This window comes from Plecotus auritus (genome assembly GCF_963455305.1).
Source record: "Plecotus auritus genome assembly, chromosome: 1".
Classification (NCBI taxonomy): domain Eukaryota; kingdom Metazoa; phylum Chordata; class Mammalia; order Chiroptera; family Vespertilionidae; genus Plecotus; species Plecotus auritus.
Genome location: NC_137770.1, coordinates 29318084 through 29342084, shown reverse-complemented (window position 1 = coordinate 29342084; position 24001 = coordinate 29318084). Strand labels below are relative to the sequence as shown.

Here is a 24001-nt window from a genome sequence, read left to right as displayed (position 1 = left end):
CAGAAATCACCTTCTGTGGTGAGCAAACATCTGTGCTGCCCTTGGAGAGGACCTGAAGTGAGAGTGGCTGGGGGGAGCTGGGGAGAGCCCACCGTGTGTAGAGAGAGCCTTGCTGAAGGACACCAGCCTTTTGGAAGAAGCCTTTCCGGGGATGACTCAACCAGTCCAAGTTTTCCTCTGGCAATGCTCCTGCTTATTTTTGTAACAGAAGGTGGGTGATATAAATGAAGTCTTGGTGTTCCTTTCACAGGAATAGAGTCCAAGAAAGAAATTGGAGATATACGCGTTAGTTGGGTCTGAGCCCCAGGGAGAGGTGGGCAGAAGCCCACTGATTTACCTCAAGTTTAGCCTAATTTGTTGCCCTCCTGGGATTGAAAGGAAAGGTCAAGAGATCCTTCCAAGACCATTTACAAGCAGCCTGGAAGTACCCACTAAAACACTGCCTGGGAGCCCCTCCCCCACAGAGAACCGCCAGCCCCCACAGTGCTGCCCTCAGGGAACTCAGCCGGTGTCACTCACTAGCCACCTCCAGGGGTGTGGTAACCTTCCCCTGTTGGGTATGGTCAAAGGTGGGGGGCGGGTGTTTTATTTTTTTCAACTTGAAGAAAAGCATCTGAGTGATAGCAACCCTTCCCAACCAAAGGCACAGCAATTCTGCACCTGAACTGGACCAAGGACTGTTTTTCTTCTTAACCTGTGTTATCTCTAAATTAGAGATAACTTGTTTATTAGGGATAACTGTCAACTTAGGGGTCCATGCCCTAAAAGGAGAGGTGCCCCCTGAATGGGCTCTTGCATTTGGTAATCAGTTGTGACCCCACATTCAGGAACCTCACTGACTGTTTAATCTTTGGCAAAAACAACTGAACTTACAATATGTGAAAACACTTTGTAAACTGTGAAGTAGCATATAATTCTTCTTGTGGTTAGCTGGATCCTCATTCAAAATGATGACATATTTACTAACGTATTTATGTAACATATATATTGATATTTTTACTGGCAAAAAATATTTATTGATATGCTCAGGCAATATTATATTTAAAAAGTAGCTTAAAAAACAGAATAATCCATTTTAAGGGCTGAGTGGATGAGCATGTAAACAGGAATGAGTACACCAAAATATTAATATAGGTTATCTTTAGAAGTAAGTTGTGGGTGACTTTCTTTTTCTTTTTTCTTTGTTTATCCATATTTTCTAATTTTTTTTTTCTATAGTGAACCCATTTTACTACTGTAACTTTAGAAACTTACAATGATCAATAAAATGCCTCCATTTCATCCCACACATGAGATAAACGATGCACAGCATTCAGTACTGAGCCTGGCCCGTAAGCATTCGTAGGCGGTAAATACTGCTACCAGTGTATGTGTGCTGTATGAATAGCAATGGGCACATGTTTTCTTCTGGTAAAGATGCAAGATCATTTAGAGCCACTTAGATGAGCAGGCTTGAGGAGAAAAAGATAAAAGGCTCATTTAATGGGTTCAATAGATTGTGTCCTAGAAAGAAATACTGAAGCAGGGAAGAAGCTAAGGAAGCTAGAAAGAAACAGGGTGAATTATGTTTTCAAACCACATTCACCAACCACGCTGAGTCAGGAGGCTTGAGCTCTGGGAACAATCCTAATCCAGAGACCCACCGGCAGAGCAGACCATGAGACAAATTCCAAGACACCTCATCCAAAGTGCAGTTGGTCTGAAGTTTACCTCCAAGTTACTCCCTTCAGGTAGTAGAATAACATCATCAGATGCCTCTCCCCAGAGGCTCCTCACGCCTGCTTTCAGGATGTGTGGTTTCAGGGCAAGACCTGGAGGTTAGCCTTGGAACAAGGACACTTGGGGTAAAAGCTGAAAGGTTCTGCCTTGTTCCTTCCAGAGCCCTGCAATGGCCTTGCCCTTCCTTGCCTGGATTTCTATCACTATGAGATCTGACATTAGGCATTTGGGTTTGCCCTTCCTCTAAGAATGTACCTGGTATCCAGAGGCAACGCTGCCCAAATCATTGCAGCAACAGAAATCTTGGGAATGTGTGGCAATTAATCCTGAATGATTTCAGAGAAGAGGCTAGCAGGAATGTAGAAAGTAGAAAACAATCATGCTACTGAGAAGTCATGTTGTCCCATGAAGAAAGTTAAGATGAAGTTGAGTGTGGCAAGTGGTTGATTGTCCCCAGGAATCCATCCTCTCCTTCTTCCATAATAAGAGCTTTAGCTGGGCACATGGTTGTCCAGCCTACATTTGTCTGCCTCCCTTGGAGCCAGGTGTGCATACATAACCTAGAGCAGGCAATGGGGGTGTGCACAGAGGAGATGCGCACACCTTCTGGGTCATCTCCTAATTAAAGACAAACTGCTTGCCATGGATAAGCTCTCGTTCCCCTTCTCTGCACACTGTAACGCAGAAGCAACAGTCAACTCAGATGTAACCATTCAGACAGCACTGAGAGACCGGAAAGAGCCTGGGTTCCTGAACGATCTCACAGGGCACACTGCCCCACCAGCCTGGTCTAACCGGACTACTCCTGAAAAGAAATACATTTCTAGCAGCACAATTCACCACAGCTAGGATTTGGAAACAGCCTAAGTGCCCATCAGCAGATGAGTGGATTAAAAAACTGTGGTACATCTACACAATGAAATACTATGGTGCTGTATAAAAGAAAGAACCCTTATCATTTGCAACAGCATGGATGGACCTGGAGAGCATTATGCTAAGCGAAATAAGCCAATCAGAGAAAGATAAATATCTTGGCAGTTCCTCAAAAAGTTAAACATAGAATTACCACGTGACTCAGCAATTTCGCTCCTCAGTATATACCCAAGAGAACTGATAACATATGTTCACACAAAAACTTGTACACAGGTGTCCATAGCAGCACTGAGCCAAAAAGTGGAAACAACCCAAATGTCCATCAACTGATGAATAATGGATACACAAATTGTGGTATATCCATAAATGAAATATTATTCAGCTATAAAAGGAATGAAGTTTTGATGCATGCTAACACATGGATACACCTTGAAAACATTATGCTAAATGAAAGACGCCAGTCACAAAAGACCATACATTATATGATCCCATTTGTATGAAATGTCCAGAATAGCCCCCTAGAGATAGAAAGTTAGTGGTTGCCAGGGCAGATTAGAAAATGACTTCTAATGGGTATCAGGTTTCTTTTTTGGGAAATAAAAATATTCTGAAAATAGATAGTGGTTATACTAGGTTGAATGGTGACCCTAAAAAGTTATGTCCATGTCTTCATACCCAGAAGCCTTATTTGAAACAGAATCTCCCCTAGAGTCTCTGGGAGGGGGTGTGGCCCTATTGACACTAATTGTAGACTTCTGGTCCCCAAGCTATAAATTTCTACAGTTTTAAGCCACCAGGTTTTTGGTAATTTGTTATAGCAGTCCTAGGAAACTAATAACAATGGTGACTGGTATAAATCTTTGTAAATTTACTAAAAACCACTGTCATGCTTTTTAAAGGGTAAATGTGAATATCTCAATAACGCTGTTATTAAAAATACACATACATACAAACACATAAGCTCACTTTACAATACATCAGGAAGCAACTACTTCACAGACTGAGGTACAACGATAACCTATAGTCCTTTCTTTTGCGTACCAAGGTGATGCTACAGTCTCACGGCCACGGGCTGCATGCTCTGTAGATGCTCATCCTCCCATCAGTGAGGACAAGAGTTTTAGACCCATATGTTCACACAAAAACTTGTATTCCTTTTAAAAGGAATACAAAAGTGACCCCGTGGGCTGATATTTATTAGGCAGATGGCTGGTCCAATCTGTGACTATGCATTTCTGGGCACATGCTTGGTCCTGTCTTTTCCTACTCCTATATCCACATCAACAGACAGACTAAAAAGGTTAACCGGATAACTGGAAAGGATAATATCCAGCCGCCAAGAAAAAAGAGACAGCACAGTGAATACTTATGGTCCCAGGAGCTTATAGTGAGGATGAGTCCAGCAGAAAGAGCCACTGTTGCTAAGCAAGCCAGGGTGACCCTGGTGAAGGTCTCCAGGAGTGACTGAGTGCCCTCACCCCCTTACAGCACACACTGCCCCTGATCTTCCCTAGGGAGCAATCACTGACAGAGAGGGGCCAGCATAGATGTGCACTTGCCACAGCACTGGAGGGACGTCTGGCAGATGAAGGCATTGGAAACTGTCCCCTGGCAACTCGGGAATTAGTGTAGATTGCTCTGAAGGGGTCACTCAGACCTACTTGGGGTTCCTGGGAGTCTATGCAACCTCAATTCTCCAAGTCCCGAAGCGTCTGTGCAGCCAAAACAGACCTGGGGGACACTGACCCTGCACTCCTGCACTTTACCTCCACACATCGCTGCCTTTGGAAAACATGGAGGCACGAATGACTTCGGGGGCCATCCAAGCATATGTCCCTGCCGCGCTCATCTTGGTGGTTCGGTGCCATTCCCGAGCCAGGCCGAAGTCGGTGATCTTCAGAATCTTGTTGCTGAGGTCTCCATTCTCCACCTTCTGGAGGATCAGTACTGGGCAAGGAAAGGAATACAAAGAAACCAGAGAGTCTGCATTAGTCACAGGGAAACCATCAAAAACAGAGCCCTCATGGACCTACTGTCCTCTCCTGTGCAGGCTCCATCATGCAGCTACCACGGACTGACTGATGGTCAGAGCCGTCACTCGAAACACCTACGAGGCACCATTTTTATGCCAAGTCTTTTATCAGCATTATCTCCAAACCACACAAAGCCTTATGAGGTGGGGACTACTGCCATCTCTGTTTCACAGAGGAAACTGAGGTGAGGAAACAACTTTGGCACCATTACATTTTCCAAGGCCACCCACCAAATAAGCTAGGGCTGACACTCACGCAGCCTGACTCAAGAGCCTTCTCTCTTAATCTTATAACCTGCGGCCCACTCACCCCTAAGGAAGGAGTTGAGGTCACAGCTGACCCCTCTGAGGAGGGGATACTTGGGCTTTCTGTCGGCCAGAGCACCGCTGGGCTATAACCTAGACTTCATGGTATATGAATAATATCTAAATAACGCTATCATTGAAAGTACCCACACACACATATAAACGCATAAGCTCACTTTACAACACATCAGGAAGCAACGGCTTCACACACTGAGGTACAATGATAACCTAGAGTCCTTTCTCAGCCCACAAGGAATGGAGGTGCACATTGGATCTCCAAGGTTTCAGTATCTGGGTAGCTTCCATGAACCAATTCAAGGTACTTTATTTAAGCTCTCAAGAAAACACATTTTGGAACACAGAGATTTCCCCTTATTCCAGGAATTCACCCCCTACCCATTGGGAACTGGCTGACAGGGTCAGAGGGCACACACACGTTCACACCCATGATGTTCTCTATGAACATGGCCAGGAAGGAAGAACTGGTGGCTGAACTGGTCCTACTGGGCCATCTCCCAAGCTCATCGCGGTGTGGGAGCCATCCTGGCGTTCCTCGGACAGCAGCTGAGGCAGCCACCTCACGCACAGGACCGTTTCAGCGATAAGTGTGCCCTTGTGGAAGCCAATCTCCCCCAAGAGGACAACAATGCTAACTGACTGCAGTGCTGTAAGCTAAGCCAAGGAACTCTGCTGGAGGGGGCAGCGAGTGAGCGCCCTGGATCTGCGGAGGGCAAGCCTCCATTTTCACAAGTGGGATGGTTCCGCAGGCCCGGGGCAAACACAGCCGCTTGGGGGACAGACACTGGCCCCGTGGAATTCAGAGTTCTGAACACAGGATTCCAGGGAAGGAGGAAGGCTTCTCTGCCACTCGGGCCGGGATGTGTTAGGTAGGGCAAGGGCCTTAGGCAGGTCCTGCAGTCATACAACCGTACTTTTCCTGCTGTGTCCCCCAACCCCCAGCAAATGTCCAATTGTTACCACATGGAAAGGATGGGGGCCAAAGGTCTCCAAGTCCTATGTGGTTCTCAGAAAATCATCAGTAAGGAGGGATTACAAGCAGCCACGGAGCTGGAGGCACAAAAGAAAACAGTGCCAGCCACTCCCTAAACCTAATGGACTAAGTGTCCTTCCTCCACACCCTCTCCCCTGACACAGCCCTCCCCACTCCCTGCTTCCAGGAGCCTGAAAGGGTCCAGGCCTCTGAGTGCTTGGGCAGATTAAAAACAGAAAACAGACACGCACCGGGCACCGGCGCCGCGCCTGCCACGGCCTCGGGCTCCGCGCCCTCAGCCCTTCAGCGGGCGGCTTCACGCTGCCCGAGGGCCAGGGGTGCGCGTGACTGCTGTCTGCGGTGCGAAGGGCGTGCCTCCCGCAGCCGGCCGAGGGCAAGGAACAGGGACACCCGGGCCTCGGGGCCACTGCTCGCGTTTCTCTTTGTGGTCGCGCCCGCGCCCCGCACAATGAGTGCCAACGAGGACCAGGAGATGGAACTGGAAGCATTACGTTCTATATATGAAGGAGATGAAAGTTTCCGGGAATTAAGTCCGGTTTCATTTCAATATAGGATAGGTGAAAATGGTGATCCCAAAGCCTTCCTCATAGAGGTTTCCTGGACAGAAACATATCCCCAGACCCCTCCAATTATATCCATGAACGCTTTCTTTAACAACACCATATCCTCAGCCATAAAGGAGAGCATATTAGCCAAGTTACAGGAAGCCGTGGAAGCCAACCTCGGCACCGCCACGACCTACACGCTGTTCGAGTACGCCAAGGACAACAAAGCGCAGTTCATGGAGAACCACCATCCCGTGAACTCTGCGACATCCATAAGCAATAGCCTCTCAGTTGAAACTCCGAATGTAGCCCCATCCAGTAAGAAAAAAGACAAGAAGGAACAGCTTACGAAAGCCCAGAAACGTAAGCTGGCAGATAAAAGAGATCACAAAGGAGAGCTTCCTCGAGGCTGGAACTGGGTGGATGTGGTGAAGCATTTAAGCAAAAGTGGCACTAAAGATGATGACTAGCACTTGGAATTGGAAACAAGGGAAGAGCATCCTTAAACAGTACACTGGGTTCAAACTCTTGTCACTCTCTTCTGGCATTGAGGTGGCTTTTTATAAAACCATTTTTTGTATGTTTCTTACATAAAAATGTTCTAAGCTGAAAGTTCCTGACGAGATTTGGTTGTATTAAATTATTTTCACAAACTTGCCTTAATAAAAGGTGAAATGTTACTGTTTAATATACTTTGGAAACCTTTTGAGCTTTGTCAGTGGAATAAGGGGAATAAAAAGTAATCAGTGTTAACTTAAAAAAAATAAAAACAGAAAACAAAAACAAAAAAACCTTTCGTCATGTCATCTACTAAAAATCTTTCCAGCCCTAACTGGTTTGGCTCAGTGGATAAAGTGTTGGCCTGAGGACTCAAGGGTCCCAGGTTCGATTTCGGTCAAGGGCATGGACCTTGGTTGTGGGCACATACCCACTAGGGAGTGTGCAGGAGGCAACTGATCGATGTTTCTCTCTCATCGATGTTTCTAACTCTCTATCCCTCTCCCTTCCTCTCTGTAAAAAATCAATAAAAATATATTTAAAAAAAATCTTTCCAGGTTCTTCTGTGTCTCTCTCTCTCTCTCTCTCTCTCTCTCTCTCTCTCTCTCTCTCTCTCTCTCTCTCTCTCTCTCTCCTTGAACAGAGATAGCAGACAAATGTGCACTCTGGTTGCTGACACTAAAGAAAGTGACAAGAAGAAGCCCACCAAACCTCCATAGAGGGGCCACCGGCTGCTGGCCGTTTTCGCCGGAGCCGTCCTTAAACCAAAGGTTCAGAGAGACCCCCCTTTTCATAGGCTATGGGTTTAGTCCTGTTACCCCAAATCTCCAGGTGGCTGGCCCAAGGCACAGCGGGGAGGAGGGTAAGAGTTTTATGGTATATGCCCAGCCAGTGTGGCTCAGTGGTTGAACATCAACCTATGAACCAGGGGGCCAAGGTTTGATTCCTGGTCAGGGCATATGCCAAGGTTGCAGGCTCAATCCCCAATTGGGGGTGTGCAGGAGGGAGCCGATCAATGATTCTCTCTCATGATAGATGTTTCTATCTCCCCCTCTCCCGTCCTCTCTGAAATCAATAAAAATATTTTTTAAAAAAAGAGTTTCATAGTACATATGCACATGGAACCAGCTAAACTTCCCCATACTCTACGCTGGAATGGGAAGCAGAGAAGTTTAGATTCTGTTACAGGAAAAGGATTTTTAGCCACTGAATGGCATGCTGAAGATGATTTTTACAACAGTCTAGGCTGTCAGTTGATTTAAAAGGGACAGCAGAATGATGGAGATGGGGCAAGAATCAGCCCGGAGATAGACGGTCTGAATCTGAACCTCAAACATTTATCCCAACAGGCTGGGCCCTGAAGGCATCTAAGTTAGAAATCCCTGGCGAGGTGTCCTGCCCTCAGCCACAAGAAGTGTAATTAGAAGCCAGCTAGTAAACCCAGCAGATGGTTACAGGCAAGGATTCTCAACAGTATCCTGACATACTGGTATCAACAAGTATCTATTACTAGTAATAATTATGGTTACAAAGTTTGTAAAAGCTTTACCTTTTTCTGAAGTTTTAAAAAAATTGAAATTCATATAACATAAAATTAAAACTTTCAACGTGAACAATTCAATAGTACTTAGTACATTCACAATGTTGTACAACCACCACGTCTACCTAGTTCCAAAATATTTTCATCACTCTTCCAAGGAAACCCCATACTTATTAAAAAATTGTTTCCCATTCTCCCCTCCTCCTAGCCCCTAGCAACCACCAATCTGCTTTCTATCTCTGTGGAGTTACCTATTCTGGATACTTCACATAAATGGAATCCTATAATATGTGGCACATATGGTTACTGCACTTAGCATGTTTTCAAGGTTCATCCACATTAGGGCCTGTGTCAGTGCTTCATTCCTTTTATGGCTGAATAATATTCCATTGTATGGATATACTACAATGGAATATTATCCACCTGTCCATTAATAGGCATTTGTGTTGTTTCCATCTTTTGATGATTGTGAATAGTGCTATGAACATGTGTGTACATATATTCTTTTGAGTACCTGTTTTTAATACTTTGGGTTATATACGTAGGGGTAGAATTACTAGATTATCTATAACTAGAGGCCCAGTGTACAAAATTCTGCACTGGGGGGGGGGGGGTCCCTCAGCCTGGATTGCGAGAGGGCACAGGCCAGGCCGAGCGACCCCACCAGTGCACGATCGGGGCTGGGGAGGCACAGAAAAAGTTGGCCAGCCGGGGAGGGACCGCAGGAGGGGTCCAGGGCGTATCCCGCCCGTCTCGCTCAGTCCTGATCAGCTGGACCCCAGTAGCAAGCTAACCTACCTACCAGTCGGAGCTTCTTCCCCCTGCTGGTCAGTGCACGTCATAGCGACTGGTCGACCAGTTGACTGTCTGCCCCCTGGTGGTCAGTGCACATCATAGCGAGCAGTTAAGCAGCCTTAGCATATCATTAGCATACTAGAGGCCCATTGCACGAAGATTCCTTCCCCTGGCTGCTGGCATTGGTTTTCCTCCGGCACCCAGGACCCAGGCCTTCGCTCTGGCCGCCGCCTTCCGTCTTCACTCTGGCTGGAGCCTTCAGTCTTCTCTGCTCCGGCCGGAGCACTGCTCCTGTAGCTCCCTCCGCCCCCCACCCTCCCCTCATAGCAGGCGTCCTGCCCCACCCGGCCGCTCTGCGCCAGAGTATGCAAATTAACCCGCCATCTTTGTTGGGTTAATTTGCATGCTCACTGATTTGCTGGTGGCATTGTGGAGGTACGGTCAATTTGCATATTTCTCTTTTATTAGTGTAGATTATTGGTTGAATGGCCGAATGGATGACTGGACACTTAGCATATTAGGCTCTTATTATATAGGATTCTATGTTAAACTTTTTGAGGAGTACCCGTGCATCATTCACAGACTCCCCACTGCCCCATCCTATTGTTGCTGGGTGCTGGGGGCATCTTCCCAATGTTACCTATCCCTGGGGAACTAAGGAGAGCTGAGTGTATAACAAGGAGGATAACAACATTGGGGAAAGAGGAACACCTCAGCCAGGTTCACTAGTGACTAACACGTTCAGCTGGTGCTGGTGGGGGATGCAGGAAAGGTAAGCTCGTCTTTCTTATCTTTCAAGGGCCTCCCAAAAGCTGCACGGAAAGATACAGGACAAAACTGAACATCAGGTCAGGACAAAGGGTGCACCGATAAGGACTCAGGTTTTGCTACAGACTCTACGATAATCATGGTTTTCCAAACCTCAGTAACTCAAGAGCATTACCTATACACCATTTACTTAATATTTTTTTAAATTGATTTCATAGAGGAAGCGAAAGGGAGAGAGAGATAGAAACATCAATGATGAGAATCATTGATTGGTTATCTTCTGCACACCCCCTACTGGGGATCAAGCCCGCAACCCAGCATGTGCCCTTGACCGGAATCGAACCCAGAACCCTTCAGTCCGAAAGCCGAGGCTCTCTAGCCACTGAGCCAAACCAGCTAGAGCTTAATATTTTTCTTTAATTACTTAAAGAAAAATTTTTATATCATAACAAATGGAAAAAATATTCTAAATATTAGGTACAAAGAAATAAAATGAAAATATATTATTAGTTTCACTAGATACTGCTACTGGTCTAAGTTCAGAGCCTAAGGCCTGTTTCTTGGTTAGAAAGAAAAGATTAGCCAAAACCGGTTTGGCTCAGTGGATAGAGCGTCGGCCTGCGGACTGAAAGGTCCCGGGTTCGATTCCGGTCAAGGGCATGTACCTTGGTTGCGGGCACATCCCCAGTGGGAGGTGTGCAGGAGGCAGCTGATCGATGTTTCTCTCTCATCGATGTTTCTAGCTCTCTATCCCTCTCCCTTCCTCTCTGTGAAATATCAATAAAATACATTAAAAAAAAAATCTTTAAAAAAAAAAAAAGAAAGAAAGAAAGAAAAGATTAGACGCCTTAGAGAGGAATAAAGGCCAACTAGCACTAGAATGAATGAATATTGAGCGGTTGAATGACTTTCTATGGGAGTCAACAGTATTTAATACAGACCATCTAAAAGGGCCTCAAGCCCATCCTCTGCTAGGATATCAGGGGGAGAAATGAGCAGGGCAGGATGGGGACAAAGGCTTTGTGCGATGATCTCCTATCATTTAGCTGGAGGCCAGGCCCTCAAAACTCAGCAAAACTGAGGAGACTCCCCCATATGTCTGAATGGCAAATAATGACTTATCATTTTGAGATTTCTTATTTATTATTCACCTTCATTAGCACAAGGGGCTCAGATTTGCTAAATTGCCGGAAACCGATCATTGTCCCACTAATAGAGAGATGTGGAAGGGAATCCGGAAGGCTGGTCAACCTTCAATGCTCTGAAAGGTCGAGCTAATCACTCATTGTTTAGTTGAGACATTGGTAGCTGAAGCAGCCTCCACCTGTTAGTCTTATGTAAATTCTTGCTGATTGGCTATTATTGGAAATTCTTGCTGATTGGCTATTATTGGAATTTCCTGCCTAAAGGATATGGGTGTATCCCATAACCTTAATAAAAGGGATAGCAAAGCCAGAGCGGGGTGTAGTCCTCCCCCTAGAGGTGGGCTCCCACCTGGCCCCCAATATTCCCAAATTAATACTTTTCTAGTCTCTTTCATTTGTGTGCGGCCTCCTTCAGAACCTGAACCCTGAACCACGCGGGACGTGAAAAGGGGTTCCCACATCTGGCGCCTTCGAACAGGGACATCTGGAGGGGATGATATTTTCGCATAGAGCAAAGGAAGGGAAAAATACACCGAGAAAAGGTGTGGAAAAGATCACTGAAAAAGGTGAGGGAAATTCACCGCACGTAAAGCCCAGGACCAGCTGCAGAAACCGGATCTGTAAGTAGGGTGGGAACGTCTTTTTCAGCCAGGCTAATGGGGCAGAATTAGGTTATAAAGTAAATTCTATTATACACTTTTTGGTTTGTATGCTTAAGGAATTGAAAGTTTGAGAAGGTATTCTTTTATAGTTTTTGTTTGATGTTATAGAATATAACCCTTGGTTTCCTGAAGAAGGTACATTAGATCTCGAATGTTTGGCAAAAAGTTGGTCAAAATTTGAAAAAAGCTCAGCAGCAGGAAAAAACTTACCTCAAAAAAAACAAAAAACAACAACAAACTGTTTCTCCCTGGGGAACACAATATTGCGTTTGCCAGAGCCTTTTAGAGAGGCTGAGGAGAAGTCTCCTCCCCTGGCTCCCTCCGCTCCTAGAGAGGAGCGGGAAGAAAAATTGGAGGAATGGCCTTTATGGCCCCCTCCACCTCCATGTCCTAGCCCTGAAACATTTAATTCACCGCCAACAGAATCATCTATACAGAGAGCCATCAGAGAAGGAATGAAGGACATGTCGGTGGAAGAAAGGCTCACTTTTCCTGTTATACAAGTAGCTGACCCACAGCTCCCAAATCAGATAATAAGACACCATGAAAAAATTGATTTTAAAATGATAAAAGCTTTGCAAGAAAGCGTTGTTCAAAACGGTCCAACGGCTCTTTTTACAGGAGAAATTATGGATAATATTTCTGAAGCATTCTTAGCTCCTTATGGTTGGTATTCTCTGGCTCGTGCAACTCTGGATGGAGGAGATTATTTACTATGGAAGGGAGAATATTTGGAGAAATGTCAAGAGCAAGCCCGCGCAAACGGAGGGCCGAATGCTCAAATAACTTATGAAATGCTGGCAGGACTGGGACAGTATATGGATGTACAAAATCAGCTACATTATGTGCAACAGGCGTATGAGCAAATTAGACTTTGTGGAAGGAGAGCTTGGTGGGCTTTACCAGCAAAAGGGGACCCTGAGGGAGCTTTTAGTAAATGTATGCAGGGACCTACAGGGTCATTTTCTGATTTTGTGGCTCGTCTCACAGATTCAACATGAGACAGCAGGAGATATTTTAATTCAGCAATTAGCTTATGAAAATGCCAATGCTGACTGTAAGAAATGTCTGACGCCTCTGAGAGTGGGATCAGGCACTTTTCAAGCAAATTTACTCGCTGCTGCAGTAACAGTGGGAAATAAAAGGTGTTATAAGTGTGGAAAAGCAGGACATTTCCAAAAGGAATGTAGGCAACCGAGAAGGTCGCAAGGCAGCGCTCTAGGGAGAGGCGTAAAGACTCAGCCTCTGAGAGATTCAATCTCTTGGTGTCCTAGATGTCAGAAAGGGAACCATTGGGCCAGTCTGTGTAGATCGAAATTTCATAGAAACCGGCAGCCTGAGTCTAGATCAAGATAGAGGGCATGGTCAACCGCCAGGAAACGCCAGAGGGGCGCCCCCCAGCCCCATCATCAATAGGGGAAATCTGCCCTGCAAGGCCCACAGTGGATTCCCTCATCCGAGCAACTCCAGGAAGCGCAAGCCTGGATGTTAACAGCACTATAGCGGTCACTTTGACCCCCGATATTGCTCAGCAAGCTATTCCTACAGGAATTTGGGGACCTGTGCCACCGGGAACTTTAGGATTAATCTTAGGGAGGAGTGGAAACACTCTGAAAGGACTAACTGTTCTGCCTGGAGTCATTGATTCAGATTATGAAGGAGAAATTAAAGTTATACTAGAATGTAATCATGTTATGCAAATTACTCCAGGACAAAGAATTGCTCAGATACTACTTCTACCTTATGTTCAGCAAGGTGAGGCTACAAATAGGAAAAGAGGAATGCAAGGATTTGGAAGCTCGGACATCTATTGGATACATGAAATTAGCAAAACCCGTCCTATGATTAATTTAAGAATAGAGGGAAAACAATTTATGGGTCTAGTGGACACTGGAGCGGATGTTAGTGTTATCAGCAAAGAATTCTGGCCTCCAAGTTGGTCCACAGCAGAAGCTATGGGCTCAGTTAAGGGGGTAGGGGTTCCTGATGACACACAACGTAGTGCTGCAGTGTTAAGGTGGCGAGATGAGGAAGGACAGACAGGATGGTTTCAGCCCTACGTCATCTCTGGAATTGCAGTCAACTTATGGGGCCGGGATGTTTTAAAAGGTTTACAGGCATGTATTATTACCAGCAAAGGAAAGCAGTTAATGACTCAGATAGGATATCAACCGTTTTAGGATCGGTCACTGCCCAGTCTCCTCACCCTCATGCTGATCCTGTACAATGGAAAGATGATAGACCTCTATGGGTGGATCAGTGCCCATTAACCAAGGAGAAATTAAGTTATATTCATGAATTAATACAAGAACAAATAGAAGCTGGTCACATAGAGCCTTACAATAGTCCTGGAATATGCCTATATTTACAGTCCCTAAAAAGGCGACAGGAAAATGGCGATTGTTACATGATCTTAGAACAGTTAATGCTACTATGCACACCATGGGAGCTTTACAACCTGGACTCCCAGCGCCTTCACAAATCCCTTTAAATTGGTCTCTCATAGTAGATCTTAAAGATTGTTTTTTCACCATTCCCTTGGCACCTCAAGATAAACAGATTGGCATTTTCAGTGCCATCTATTAATAATATAGAACCCATGAAAAGATATCAATGGAAGGTTTTACCTCAAGGAATGGCCAATAGCCCTACTTTGTGTCAAAAATATGTGGCTCAAGCTGTTCAGCCTTTAAGAGACAAATACTCCCAATGTTACAGTATTCATTACATGGATGACTTGCTCTTAGCAAGCCCACGGGAAGAGCAGACTTTGGCCATGTTTTCCCAATTAGAAGAGGAGCTCCCTAAATGGGGCTTAAGAGTTGCTCCAGAGAAAGGTACAGAAAGAAACGCTGTTCCAATATCTGGGAACCATAATTGAAAACCAACGCATTAGGCCTCAGAAGGTGGAGATAAGAAAAGATCGTCTTAAAACCTTAAATGACTTTCAGAAATTATTAGGGGACATTAACTGGTTAAGACTTTATCTGAAGATCTCTACAGGAGAAATGACAAATTTATTTAATTTACTTAGAGGTGACTCTAATCTTTCCTCTCCCCGAACATTAATAGATGAAGCTAGGAATGAGTTGCTAAGAGTTGAGCAGGCAATTTCCTCAGCACAAGTAGCACAGGTCCAGCCCCAATTACCGTTAGTGGGACAAATTAACCCTACTGCAAATAGTCCCACTGGAGTCATCTTTCAAAATAAAAACTCTCCTGCCATTATTGAATGGGTCCACCTAGGGCATCAATCCTCTAAAACTGCAGTTACATATGTAGAACTATTGGCCCAATTAATATTTCAAATTAGAAAACGTTGTAAACAGCTTAGAGGGGAAGAGCCCCAGTGTATCTACCTCCCCCTCACTGGGAAGCAATTAGAAATGTTATTTCAGACTGATATGATATAAATTGGCAAATTGGGTTAAGTGGATATTCAGGGGAACTTAGCTGTCACCTATTAAAAGATAAATTACTACAATTTTTATATAATACCTCCATCATTATACCAAAAAATACTAGGCAGGAACCTATTCCTGGAGCTTTAACTGTTTTCACTGATGGATCATCAAATGGGAAAGCTGCCTATCATACAATAAATTCAGACAGAGTCATACTGACCAGTCATACTTCTGTACAAAGAATTGAACTAGAAGCTATTAAGGCTGCATTGCAGGATTTCCAAGAGCCTCTTAATATGGTCTCTGATTCCTTTTATGCTGCAAACTTAGTGAATAGAATTGAAACTGCCCAGTTGAAATGGCTTAGTGACCAAAGTTTATTTTTACTATTTAAACAAGTTCAGCAGATTGTACAACAGAGACAATATCCTTTTTATATCACTCACATCAGGGCTCATAGTGTCTTACCTGGTCCTTTAACAAAAGGAAATACACATGCTGATCAATTGGTTGCTTTATTTAAAAGAAGCCTTAGAATCTCATCAGCTTTTACATCAGCCTACCAAAATGCTGTCTAAACAATTCTCAATCACTCGACAACAGGCAAAACAGATTATTAAGGAATGTCCCACTTGCATGTTACATCTACCTCAAGGGCCTAACACAGGAGTCAACCCTAGAGGTTTGCTAAGAGATCATATCTAGCAAATGGATGTAACCCATAATATTTCCTTTGGACGCCTTGGGGCATTACATGTCTCTGTAGACACCTTCTCAAAAGTCATATGGGCTACTGCATCTACAGGAGAAACGGCAAAAGAGGTTATTACACAAGCTGTCATTTCCAGGATTTTTGTAAAAGGTGGAAAATTCAGCATGTTACAGGAATACCATATAATTCCTAAGGACAGGCCATTATTGAACGACAGCATCAGCGGCTAAAATCCCAACTTGAAAAACAAAAAGGGGGGATGATGGAGAAATCACCTGCAGGTAGGCTGCACCAAGCCTTAATTACTTTAAATTTTTTCACTTGTGATGCTGATGGAAAGACACCTATGGAGCTACATTGGTGTTAGAATAAAACAAAAGAAAATGGTCTAGTTAAATGGAAGGATCCCGAATCTGGTTTATGGAAGGGACCTGATCCATTATTAACCTTTGGCAGAGGGTATGCTTGTATATTTCCAGAGAATTTTTCCAAACCCGTGTGTATTCCTGCTAGAAATATTAAACTGCAACAGGGATCCAAGAGAGAAACTAGCCAGACTAATGAGGACCTTGCGCCTGGAGCCACACCATGCAGCTGCAGACAATCAACTACCTCAGCCACAGAGAGCAGTGATCCGAGCAATCCACTGAAGATGAGGAGCAGGAGGACGACGAGCCGGACAACAAACAGCCCGGAGACCACCTGGGGCATGGGCATGGTAAAAAAGACGGTACAGACGCCTGAGAACGTCTTTCTTGCCATGCTAGCAGTCATCAGCTGTACGGTAATATTACCTGGGGCAAATGGGGAAGTATTTTGGACTTATGTTCCTGAATCTTCATGGGTAGACCCCTTACGTGGGCTGATCCCCCACCTAATGTAGTCACCAATAATACCAAACACCTTGGTCATCCAGGAGGAACACGGGTGGGGCAAGGAAGTATAGTTACACAGGTGTCGCCACCCAGCTTCCCTTTTGTATGACACAAAATCAAACCACTGCTCCTTTGGGTGTAAAATTAAAGAGAGGTTTCTGGCTTCCGTGGACACCAAAGAAGGGGACTATCACTACTTGCTCCTGGGAGAGGTGCAGAAAATGTAACTAAGACCTTGTCTATACAAAAAGAAATTGACAGCCAGTTTGAAATGGAATTGCCATGGCCTAGAGCAAAGAATATCCTTACATGATATTATTCTACAATGTCATTATAATTTTTGATATTTTACAACAGCATATTGTACAATTATCCCAAACAAACTTACAAACTAATTCTTTGAGTGTTTGGCAGCAATTTAAAAAGGACATGAAAGGATTTAATCCCTTCCACTGTGTGGAAGGCCCCCTGGGAAGGCACTTGAGCATTCTATATTGGCCCCTCTTGCCCTTTTTGCCAAGAGGGTCCCTCTTCTCACAATCCAATTGCCCATAGCTGTTGCCTGAGTTTTCTGTTCATGCTGAGGTTAAAGCCTCGTGGTGGCTGGTACCATGGATCTGTCTCTCACCCATTGGTGTGAGCTGGGCCCTCCCTGGAGAAGAAACCTGGGTTCCCCAAGATCTGTGATCAATGCTGGGGCCCCACCAGCAGGCGAGGGGATCCCAAGGCAGGTGCTGGGCATGGAGGCCACGGGGGCATAGGCTACCTACCAAGGAGACAGAACCTCACCTCACATCACCCTGCTTGGCCCCGGAGGATGGCTGGTTAGCCATAGACAGGTAAGATTCCTCAGGGAAGGAACAACCTAAGACAGGCACAGTCGCAGAGGGGCCATTAGGAGAAAACTTGGGGGTCAACAGTGGTGGGGCACAGACCCTCACCCCTGCAACCTTGCAGGAGCCTGAACCCTCGCCCCTTCTGAGGGAGGTCTCCTGCCCCCATGGCTGCTGCTTCGCTTCCCACACCCAGCTCAGATCGGGACCCAGGCAACAGACAGAGACTTGGCCGACCGAAGCTGCCCTATATCTAAATCCAGCCTAGCACCAGGAATGCTCAGGGCCTACTCAAGGATGCAAATAATCCTTTCCACTAATATTTACAGGGTAAACGAAGATTGTTGTTAGAGTATTAAATTTGACAGTAAAACAGTAGTCAAGTTTTCAGATTAATTTAAATAGGCTAATTGAAATAAGTGAATATTCAAGAAAATTTAATTGTACTGGACAAAAAGCTGTTCCTAAAATATTAACTAAAATTTCTATCGGTAGTTCATCTCATGGTAAAATTGCTTAACATGCAATGAACCTAAAGCAGTCATATTTTTGTGCAAAAAATTAAAATTTAAAGTTATCAAGACTGCATTATAAAAATTTTCCAAAAGCCTCCTAATAATTAAATTTAAAAAAAAGGGGGGGATAGTGGAGTAATATTATGTAAGGAAAAATATCCTGAAAGTAAATTACATCTAGAAATTTTTTACTTTGAAAACTAATTTTCATTTGTAATGCTAACAGCAAGACACCCATGAAAAACACACATGGTGTCAAAATAAGCGAAAGGAAAATCGTTTGGGCAAAAATAAAAAGGATCCCAAGTAAAATTTATAGAAAAGATTCCTTTATTAATTTTTGGTCGAGAATATGTTTGTATATTTTCAGAAAACAACTCCAAGACCATGTGGATTCCTGCAACAGAGAGGAATTGACAGGTCTGCTCCAACCACCAAGACAAGAAGAGAAAGAGTCCAGAGATGGAAGATGCTGATGATGCCTTGCCATTCTAGCAGTCAGCAGCTGTGCGTCGCTGCAGGTTGCCCAGGACCAAACCAGAGAGGGTTGGACCTGCATTACTAATCACCATTTGTCCACCATCCAGATATCATTGCTGACATGTACACATAAGGAACTGTATGACATTGAAACTGGGACTCAAACATTTTTTGTTCTTATATGTTTATTTCTGGTCTGCAGATGCAAGGTTTTTTAAAGAAAAGAAACGGGGGGAGATGCCGGAAACCGATCATTGTCCCACTAATAGAGAGATGTGGAAGGGAATCCGGAAGGCTGGTCAACCTTAAATGCTCTGAAAGGTCGGAGCTAATCACTCATTGTTTAGTTGAGACGTTGGTAGCTGAAGCAGCCTCTGAACCACGCGGGTCGTGAAAAGGGGTTCCCACACCAAGGCTCCCATCCCCATTTAGTTCAAATGATTCCCCATCACCTCTCCCAGATTAAGCTCTTGTTCTAACTCTGTTCAGAGTTATGTTTTGCTTGGTTTAGTCTTTTTTATTTTAAGTTTATTATCAAATATGTATACATACAGAAGAATGTATATAAAACATGTATTATGGTTTAAAAAAAAATAAGATGAAAACTGATTCATTCTCTTAGAAGCTCCATGTGACCCTTTCTGTCACAACCCCTTCCCTCTACCCAGATGTCACACAATCTTCTGTTATTCATTCCTTTACTTCTCTTTGTAATATTACATCCTATGTCTATATCCCTAAATAAGATATTGTTTAGTTTTGAAAAAAGTGAGACAAGCACAAATGTAGCTTTGTGTACTCGTTTCCTAGGGCCACCATAAGAAATGAACACAAAATTGCTGACTTAAAACAAAGAAACTTATTCTCTCTCGGTCTGGAGGCTAGACTTCTAGTCCAAAATCAAGGTGTGGACAGGGCCATGCTCCCTTCAAGGCTCCAGGGAAGATCCCTCCTTGTCTCTTCTAGCTTGTGGTAGCTGCTTTGGCTTAGGTGGCATAACTCCAATCTCCTCATGTGGCCCTCTAACCTCTGTGTGTCTGACTATGTCTTCACATGGCATTCTCATCTCTGTGTGTCCATGTCCAAATGTCCCTCTTCTTATAAAGACACCAGTCACTGGAGTAGGGCCATCCTCACCCAGCATGACCTCATCTTCACTTGATTGCGTCTACAAAGACCCTGTTTCCTAAAAAGGTCACATTCACAAGATAGGCCACCAACATATCTTGTTTAGGGGGACACAATTCTACCCGCAATACTGTACAACAGTAAGAATACTGCCTTTGCTAGAGGAAGCCTCCCAGAAGGTAATTAGCTAAACAGAGAGTTTGGTTGTGGTCCCAGAGGATTGCCAAGAGCCCTTTCTGGGAAAGCTGATAAGCAAGATCATAACTGAGTCCCAACAATATTGAGTAGGTGGCCACAGTGGGGACATCTGGCAGTGTGGTCATGGGGATACTGGACATCCCTCGGGACTAGGGTTGCAGGAGTGAGCTCCTCCGATTTTCTGTTTGTAAATTCACTGGGGCCTGCCTCTGGTTCTCAGGATCAGGGAAGAATACACTGTCTCTCTGGTCAGCAGAGCAAGGAGGGGGGAGCAGAAGCTTACTCAGCACATGAGCAAGACCGACAAGTGCAGATAGGAATCCGGACCAGGCTCCCCCAGGGAGTCAGCCTCAGGCTAAAGTGATGGAACACGGGCAGTAGGTAAGTAGGTAATGACAGCCCTTTGCCCCACTGTCCATCCTCTATGTCAAGTGCACACCGTTCTCCTGGGATCGCCCTTCCCAGTCCTCTGGGATTTCCCTGCGCCTCTCTCCTGTGTTATTTCCTGTGCCCTACACCCCACTTTCTCCTTTGGCTGGTTTCTCCTCTTGCTTTGGTGGTGTGTGTTCTCCTTAGAAAGAGCAAAGTACTTTTTTTTTGTTAGAAAATTATCGGTTCCTTCCCCATACTTAGTATAACAATGACTGGAGACTTTTGTTCATATATCTGAAGGCATCATGCATTATATTTTTGCTTCTAGCACTGCTGATAAGAAGCCCCCAGCCATGTTGCTTTCTGATGCTCTCTGTATGCAATGTATATCTTTTTCTTCCCGGAAATTGTTAGTCTCTTCTTTTTTAAAATTTTTTTTATTAAGGTATTATATGTGTACATATCTTACCATTGCCCCCCCTCACCCCACTCCCATACATGACCTCACTCCCTAATGTTTTGCATCCGTTGGTTATTCTTATATGCATGCATGTAAGTCCTTTGGTTGATCTCTTATTTCCCCCACCTCTCCCTAACCTTCCTGCTGTAATCTGACCGTCTGTTTGATGCTTTACTGCCTCTATATCTATCTTTTTGTTCATCAGTTTATAATGTTTTTTATTATCCACAAATAAGTGAGATCATGTGGTATTTTTCTTTCATTGACTGGCTTATTCCACTTAGCATAATGTTCTCCAATTCCATCCAGGTTGCTACAAATGGTAAGAATTCCTTCTTTTTTATAGCAGCGTAGTATTTCATTGTGAGATGTACCATAGTTTTCTGATCCAGTCATCTGCTGATGGGCACCTAGGCTATTTCCAAATCTTAGCCATTGTAAATTGTGCTGCTATGAACATAGGGGTGCATATATCCTTTCTGACTGGTGTTTCTAGTTTCTTGTTAAGTCTCTTCTTAATCCCCACCCCACCCCTGTGTTCTGAAATCTCAGAGGGTGGGAATCTAGTGAATACTTTCAAATCTGAGCACTCATGTCCTTCAGTTACAGGGAATTTTCTTGAAGTATTTTACTGTTAATTTCCTCCCGTACTTAATTTCCTCTTTCTCTACAACCTCTAAACAGATAGCGGGCTTTTAAGGCTGCTCCTTTAACTAACTTTCTTCTTTCTCTTCTACTTTTTCCAGCTTTCTTTCTTTTTCCTCTTTTTTTTTTTTTTTTTCCTGAGGCATCATCACTTTATCCTCTAACCCTTCCATTGGGTTTGTCGTTTCCCTATCATGGTTCTAATTTCTAAGAGAGAGCTTTTTGGTTCATTGAATTTTTTAAAAATTGAGTGGCAAGCACAAACGTAGCTGTGTGACAGCTGTTTAATATGGGCACAATATCTTTTCTTTTACCTGTGTGTATTACTGATGGCTCTTTTTAATTTCTCTGTTTTCTCCCAATGTTGTTTGTTCCAGCTACTTTTCCTCTTTGTGCTTTGGTCTCTAATGTACTTTGTTCAGAGTTGTAGTAATCCTTAGTTGTCCATGATTAAGAACCAAATTGTGTTTAGATATTAAAGGCACATACTGAAATAGTTACCCCCAAATTTTTTTTTCAGTATTCCCCTCAAAATAATCAAGGGTGGGGAATGAGTGGGGTGACAGAAGATATAAGATTACCCACGAGTTGATCATTGCTAAAACTGTTTGAGTACAAGGGAGTTCATATGTCATTCCCCTTACTTATGTATATGTTGTCCATAATAAGGGGGCGGGGAGTTTCAAAAGCTGGGTAGAACCTCTAAGCACACAGGAGGAATCTGTCAGCTTTGAACTTCACTGTAGGGAGGTCCAGATAAGCCTAGACCAGAATATCTGAGGTCATTTCTCTTGAGCTGGTCAGCTCCCAGAGGGCAGTACTATTCCAAACTGCTAGGAAAACAAAGGTCTGGCTGCCAGTGAGCTGAGAATCAAGTCATGAGGAGGGCGAGGTGGTCTCAGAATGTAGGCTTCTGTACAGAAATAGTGGCTTCATCTTCTCCCTTTTTTTAATTTTGTTTTTTTTTAAAATATATTTTTATGGATTTCAGAGAGGAAGGGAGAAGGAGAGAGAGAAACATCAATGATGAGAGCGAATCATTGATTAGCTACCTCCTGCACGCCCCTTCCTGGGGATCGAATCAGCAACCCGGGCATGCGCCATGACCTCCTGGTCCATAGGTCGACGCTCAACCACTTAGCCACACTGGCCGGCTCCTCTTTCCATTTTTTAGGATAAAGTATCCACACTCTCCATATACTTAATGTCCCCCAGTCCAGAATCTGCTTCAACCCTACCAAAAGGAAAGGCAGTCAGGTGGCTGAGTGGGGGGCAAAAGGAAGTGGTCCATGGACCCAAAAGCATTTCCTACAATGGCTACCCAATCTTTTTTATTTTAGCAACCTCTCCTCCCCCAATTCACCCCAGTTCCTGGGGTACCTGGTGCTGGTAGCTCCTAGACTTTTAAGGAATCTGTGATACAAACAGATTGGTTCTTTGCTTTCCTCACTGTCAGCTTAAAATTATCTCTCTCATATGTGCTAAGTCAATTACCACTCATCCACCTTTTCCCAGCTTCTAAAAGTTTATTGCTGTTACCTTCTCTCCTATTTGCCTTGCGAGTTCCTGTAGTTTCAGCTGGGTTTCAACAGAGCACAAACAGCTGTAGTATTTGTATGTATTCAACCTGCCTCCTTAGCCTGGAACCCGCCTTTGGTTTGTTTTCTTGGGTAGGGAGCAGGACCCGGGTACAGTCTGTATCCAGAGGTGCCCTGCAAGGCTTCCCACTTTCCTTGGCTGGGTTCTTCCATCCCCCAATATGCAAAATTCTGTACTCCTGCTTGTTCCTGCCAAAGCTCAGATCAGCCTCCAGATCCGTGTCACGGCATCCTCTCCCACCTCAATAAGAACAATTTCTGAGCTCCAGCAAGGAGGAAAGAAAAGAGCAGCAGATGAAGACCCAGAATGTCTGGTTCTGGCTCCGCCACTGTGTGATCTCCACCGGGATCCCGTTCCCCCACCTCTGACCTTCTCTGTAATTCCCAGAAAGTAGTGTCAGTCTTTCCTGGGCCCAGCCAAGCTCCACCACCCATTTGAGCTGCAGAACAGCTCAACTCAAGGGCAAAGAGAAGTTAGGTAGAGGATTCTACCACAGAGAAAAGCTCCGTAGACACAGCCAGGCCGTAGGAGCCTGAGTCAGCACTGGAGACTTTAGCTTCCTGCAGTCGTCTCCAGGGGAAGAAGAAAGACCTCAGGCTCCAGCCCCACAGGCCAGACTCCCCGTGGTGCTGACTCAGCAAGAGCCACATGGAAGAGCCTGACACAGGGACCACTACCATGCAGTGAGGACACGGCCAGCAGGCATCCCCCAGCCTCTCTGGCCCCTGGCCCTCAGCTCACTCTGTCCCTCCCTGCAAGGCCAAGAGAGGCCAGACTTGCTTACAGAGGCAAATGATTCACCACCTAGACTCCCCGACTCTCTGCCTCAGCAAAGGTGTGGTGCTGCCTGGAGACAGCAGGGAGATGCCAGCAGCCACTAAGGTC

The 24001-nt window shown here is 44.6% G+C and overlaps 2 protein-coding genes across 4 annotated transcripts in view; one reads left to right on the top strand and one right to left on the bottom strand.

Annotated features, from left to right (window-relative positions):
* MAP3K9 (mitogen-activated protein kinase kinase kinase 9) overlaps positions 1-24001 on the bottom strand; it is a 95485-nt gene that overhangs the window by 36871 nt on the left and 34613 nt on the right. For all 3 annotated transcript variants that reach the window (XR_013960143.1, XM_080660525.1, XM_080660526.1), the window contains exon 3: positions 4359-4539. Coding sequence is in view for 2 of the 3 variants with exons in the window: in XM_080660525.1 (XP_080516651.1) it covers positions 4359-4539 (181 nt within the window). In the remaining variant the exon portion in view is untranslated. The remainder of the gene's footprint in view (positions 1-4358; positions 4540-24001) is intronic.
* On the top strand, positions 6379-7077 carry LOC308244518 (RWD domain-containing protein 4). Its single transcript, XM_080660590.1, has one exon. The coding sequence runs from the start codon at positions 6391-6393 to the stop codon at positions 6955-6957; it is 567 nt and encodes a 188-aa protein (XP_080516716.1). The 5' UTR covers positions 6379-6390; the 3' UTR covers positions 6958-7077.

Excerpts from the sequence above, each read along its gene's own strand:
- LOC308244518 (XM_080660590.1), top strand. The coding sequence starts at position 6,391 with ATGAGTGCCAACGAGGACCAGGAGATGGAACTGGAAGCATTACGTTCT.